The sequence below is a fragment of the Glossina fuscipes genome, unplaced genomic scaffold, assembly GCF_014805625.2.
Source record: "Glossina fuscipes isolate IAEA_lab_2018 unplaced genomic scaffold, Yale_Gfus_2 1, whole genome shotgun sequence".
NCBI classification, from domain to species: domain Eukaryota; kingdom Metazoa; phylum Arthropoda; class Insecta; order Diptera; family Glossinidae; genus Glossina; species Glossina fuscipes.
The window spans coordinates 36,132,117-36,137,985 of record NW_023998415.1 but is presented as its reverse complement, the minus strand read 5'-3'; the positions used below and the strand labels follow the sequence as shown (position 1 = coordinate 36,137,985).

Here is a 5,869-nt window from a genome sequence, read left to right as displayed (position 1 = left end):
GATTCTGTATTAAATCTGTTTGCATTGCTTGCATCATACACCATTTTTCATCACCGAAATAAAGGATTTGGTACGATTTTTACAAATTATTGCGATATTCCGCTTATGTATTTTCCCTTCTACACTTTTGCCTATGGCAAGAAGAAGTAAGAACTTCCGGGCTTGTCTAGCGTTGCGTATGAAAGGGCGTTGCTAAACTCCCTGGTATATTTTGGATATTCATATCCAGGACTCAGAAGCTTTCGGAAGTCAAAATAAATTTATTAAATATAATTAAACTTCTTAAAAGACATTCAAAGCTGTCCAGCATATCTAGTGATTATTGAAGACTTTCTATGCGCGCAGATTAATTGCTTAAAGTTTGAAAGTATGTAAGTCGGGTAGGGGTTCTACTCGCTTCGCGTGGGTGAAGGGAATTTTGTTTAAAGTTACAGGAGCTGTTATAAGAGCACTTTAAGGCAACGAAAACGCCATTGTTTTATTGGTATTTAACCTCAATGATATTAAATAGAATTTACTTACACACGAAATACCTGCCACTCAAATATTTCCGCTATTACCATAGGGGTTTTTTTGGCCGTGCATAGTAACTTCGATCCACAACAAAATTCATTCACAATTTAAGGCAACTTAGGATACAAACTATGTAGCAGCGTTTTTTTTAAACAGTATTTTATGTAAGTTGCCAAGGACTACGGCAACACAAACATGCCAATACACAAACTTGAACGAGTGTATATCATAATCATAAGCAAATCAAGCCAACAAGTTTATAAGGAAACCGACTAAACAAATCTGAAGGAATTTTAAATATTTTCGTTGAAGGATTTACACAAACTACAATATAAAGTTTAGTCTTTACCCAGACTTTAAGTGGTGCAAAGGTATTTACGGATATCATTCTTAATAAAAAACAAAAGTAAATAAAAAACACAAGTTTAATGTGAATAAATTTTGCCCAGTACAATGAACTACTAGAGTGAAGGGAAGGGTTGGTGGAAAGTTATGATTACTGGTGCTGAAGGCCGTCAAACTCAAACATTATTGGATTTGAAAAAGCAGCAATGGGCTAAAGAAAGAGGTAAATGAAAGAAATGAAGGCAAGAATAATATCCTTAACGTATTTTTTTCTTTTTCTTTCGGTTTTTTTTTTTTTGTTTTTTTTTTTTTTTTGATTATATTGATCGATTGATTTTAGAGGAAATTGCTCGTTTGGATAAAATGTTTTCTTCTTCTATGCACTCTTCCTCGACACACCACCACAAAATCGAACGCACTTCCATACGCACTTATTACTCAAATTTGGATTTACACGAGTCCTCCACCATTAATCAGCATAATCCGCAACAAAATTTATATCAAAAAGAAAAGTCACACCCACCTACAAACATAGAATTAAATCAACACATACCGTATCAAAGAGAGCAAATGAATAAATACGCCGTAGTTCCAAGACAGCAAGTAACGCCAGGGCAACGAGCTAATATAAGACGTGGAATAAGCTATGATTATACAGACGATGACGATGGAATGTATGAGGCAGATTTTGAAGATGTCACTGATTCACAAGGCTTTGTAAGACTTCGTAAAGGTAGCTATGCTTTGCAGGCTATAGATAATAAATCGCTTGCACCACGACAACGTAACAGCACGACAAGTACAATGACTTATCACGTACCAGGTAATCGGAGACATCGTTACGCAGAACCATTGGTCATGAATGCTTTGCAAACGGCCAACCCACGCATTCAGAATAGCCAGGGGCAACGCATACGCAGTCCTAGTCTGCCAGTGATACGCAATCGAAATTTCAAGATCTGTGAAAATGATAAGCAAAGCATTCATAAACTGCCATTAAAGAATAGAGAGCCTAGTAACTTGGCACATCGATTAAACAACGTTCAACAGCCTGAAAACAACGGTTGCCAGGAGGAAGATACTTCCGGTTATATAAGTGATTCGCCAAAAAACACACACACCCCCAACATATGGTTTAACGATGGTGCAAGTCAAATTGAAAGTATTGTTAGTGGTGGTAATGAGAGCAGTGCTATGGGTGTAGGTGGAAGTGACGGTTTAATTTATAGAGAGAAAATAGTTGCTAATGAACCGATAACGATTAAAGGTCAACAGCCTGATGATAAGCATTCGCAAACGTTAAATAAAACCTTTATAGTAAGTAGACGTGGAAATAAACAACAACAACGTTTGCCCAACTATGATGACGACGGACTGACTAACGCACAAGGCGAAGGAGGGTAATTTAAAAATTTAAATACGATAGAAATGCATTTTTATCGTTTTCTACTTTTCAGTTATTACGTAGTCTCTAACTCAACACCGTCTAACGTTAGCCGTGATGTATCCACTTCCAATACTTATGAGATATCTTCATCTACAAATGAAATGGATGCTTATGTACGGGCTCATGAGGAACGAGAACGAGCCAAATGGTCTTATGGTCAAATGCAAGATTATCAATGTAAGCAACAGCAACAGCACGCAGACGGTCCGGGATGGTTAAACCGCGGCCATCACGATCTAAAGGATAGCGAAGATGATAACCAATCGTTACATTCTTCCACTTATCTTAGGGGTCAAAATGTACCGGTTGATGCCCAAGCCATGGCCGAACGATTAGATAAGAAGCGTAAAGCTTTAGAATATCAACAGGCGATTAAACAGCAACTGCACGAAAAAGAGACGAAACGAAGATGGGAAATGGAACGTTACAGACTGGAGGAGCGTCAAGAAGAAGAACGTATACGTAAGCAGAAGCAATTGGAGCGAGAACGCCTAGAAATAGAACGTCAGCAAGTTCAAGAGAGAGAAGAAGCGCAAAAACGTAAGCAACAAGCAATGCTGGATGCAATTGTGAAAGCAGAAATGGCGGCAAAATTAGAAAAACAAAAAAAACGTAATAAATATATCGATAGAATGGAACAGGAAAGAGAAACAGAAATTAAGGAAGAAATTGAGGAGACTCATGAAAGTCAAGAAAAGTGTCAAGGACTTTACAAAATGGAGGAAAAATTTGAACCAGAGACCAAGGATGAAGAAAGTGAAGAAAAAGTTTTAATTGGCACGCCCATTAATTTGCGAAAAAGTTTCACTAAACCCAAACCGGTCGAAACATGTGAAAATAATAAACGGACAGAATATCAGAATACGGAAAATGTAATGATTATGCAACCGGCCACCTTGATACCTTTACCAGTCACGACAGATATTTTGGGTTTACAAACAGCTATAGGTAATCTTCAAATAGCCACGTATCTGATGCAACAACAAATGAAGCCGAATTCTGCCATCGCAAAAGAGGAATTAATCTCCGAAGTAACCGATACAAGCACGGAGCAGATCCAGGATAAAAAAATAGATAACTGTTTAAGATTGGAAGAAGCGGAACAAATGATGAAACCAAAAGATTTGACATTAATGCCAGGAAGCGAGCTTAGAGCAGAGGATGTCAACGGAGAACCGGAATTAAGAGAATTTTTCGAGGAATCTGTGGATCGTCAAGATGTGGAAACGCAAACTGAACTGCCATTGAATTGCGATTTATGTCTATTTCATGACAATTTTTATAAAGTGTTACTTAAGCGAGAAGTTTCGACTACCACCACTACTCAGACATCAAAGAGCAATAGCAAGCCGGCTAAAGAGACTGAAAAGGATCATGAAACAACTACTACAACTACCACAACTACTACGACTACCTTTAAGGCTAAGACTAAGGAGAAAGAGAAGAAGCGTCACAAAATGGACGAACGACCGAAATGGGGCGTCAATCGTCCTGTAGTTCAGTATGTAAAGGCAAGCGATAGAGACCCGTTTTATTTGCGGAACAAAAAGAAACATACAATTTTAAGTAACCATAGCAAGCCTAGTCGCTCTCAATCAATGGACTCGAGATTGGCTGACTCTGAAAATCTTGATCACAAAGATGGCGAGGACGACGAAGCAGAAGAAGAATTGAATGATGAAAAGGAAGGTTTCCTTTTAAAGGCCCGAAATGTGTGTACAGAAATTTTACCCATTAAAACCGATGAGAAAGGAAGGATTTTTTTGAATTTTCGCGAAGCGAGCGCCATTATGAATGAAGACGAAATCAAAGAGAAGTTGAGGCAAAAATATTTTAACTTTGGTAGAATTTTGCCGCGACGCAATTGGGCCTCAGCCAATCATCAGGGTAAACTTAATTACGCTGTGGTCAATGGGCAGGTGGGCGATTTGAATGACGATTAAAAGGACCAATTAAAACGAAAAGCAAAGACTTTTTTTTTAAACGAAAAAAGCAATTTTATACTTCTTTTTTTTTTTTTTTATAAATTAAACATTTATAAAGTGCACTTTAGTAGAAAAGAAAAAAAAAATGGAAAAAAGAGAAAAAAGAAAATCAAACGAAAACAATACGTGTTTTTAATCGTAAATTAATTATTTATATACAGACGTGCATGTATATAAGAAATAAGAAGAAGAATAAGAATAAGAAGGGGAAAAAACCCAATTCGCATGACATTGGCTTTTTTAAAACACAAAAGATTTCGTATAAAGAAAATTTTTTAATTTAATTACATGATTGTTGTTTGTCACCTCGAAGTCGACACAAAACTAGAACACATGTGGGAATTATACAGAAATAGTTATATACGCTGGCACTCTGACATTAACATCGCATCATATGGTTGGTACTGTAAGTGCTTGCAATCGTACGTAGACACATACCTTTTAAGGTCAATTTTATTGTGTTGCATTGAACTTGCAGCCTGAAATGTGTCTATTGCACAATACACCTTGGATTGGACTCATACTCGCGCGGTATATGCACAATTGCAATCTTTCAGACATATAAAATGTGTGTGTGTGTGTGTGTGTCTGTCTGTCTGTCTTGTTGTTGTCTTTGGGTTTTTTTTTTTCTTTCAAATTTAACAAACCTTACAAAATTTTTAATCACCTGAGAGACCAAGCATATGTTTGTCGTCTTCGTCTTCGTCTTTATTTTTGATTTAGAAGCAGCTTAAATCTACAGTTTGGAGTAAAATAACAGCAACATTTTTCTTCCACAAAAATTGATTAAGAAATTATAACAAACAAAAAAATTCCTTTAATACTTTTAAAAATCGGATTATGCAAATATACAAGCACAAAAACAAGCACAAGCACACATTATTAATGCATGTAATCCCAAAGTCCACAAATTTTGCCCTTATAAAGACTCTGTCTTTTCCATTTCATGAACAAACTTAAAACTTTTCTTTTGATTTTTAAACAAGTAGTTGCTAAGCTACAAACAAACAAACAAATGGCGCAACGCTAATGTTGCACATAACAAACAAAAGTAAGCAAAAAAAAAAAAAAAAAAAATCTTTTTGTAGGAAAATTAAAGTGACATCTGCTCCTCTTACGAAAGAATGAAATTTAATCAGAACTGCGTTAAATTGGCAAGAAAGACTATCAAATTGAAATAATTAATCCTTAACTAGCTGATCTGTGTGTAATCGTATATTTGACAAATATTTCCAAGCAATACAGTAGTGGCATGTCAAAGTTTGAGGTTAGGTATGCGAACCTGAGTAAAGCAGTAAGTAAATCTGAGCAATGAATGTCAAAGGCGTAAAAATTATTTTGAATTTATTGCTAAAAATTCAGCCACGACAAAGAACTATAATATAAATAATCTTGTGTCAGTTCATACCCTGGCTGCGGCTGTTGGTGTTTGAGTGCAAAAATTTTTTTAAATACTTTACGTTATATATATTTATAGATGTATGTCTTATATATGTATGTCTTTTTGTTAGGATAAGGTCTCTTTTTTAAGTGATAAACTCTGCTTTTGGGGGAACATTTATGTGCCGAACCTCTCACT

At 36.0% G+C, this 5,869-nt stretch overlaps 1 protein-coding gene across 1 annotated transcript; it reads left to right on the top strand.

Moving 5' to 3' along the window:
- The first annotated feature begins 1,005 nt into the window (after window positions 1-1,005).
- Window positions 1,006-4,248, top strand: LOC119644928 (probable serine/threonine-protein kinase kinX). The gene is made up of 3 exons (XM_038044672.1): window positions 1,006-1,081; window positions 1,199-2,258; window positions 2,316-4,248. The coding sequence occupies exons 1-3, from the start codon at window positions 1,006-1,008 to the stop codon at window positions 4,246-4,248; spliced, it is 3,069 nt and encodes a 1,022-aa protein (XP_037900600.1).
- Window positions 4,249-5,869: the final 1,621 nt, after the last annotated feature.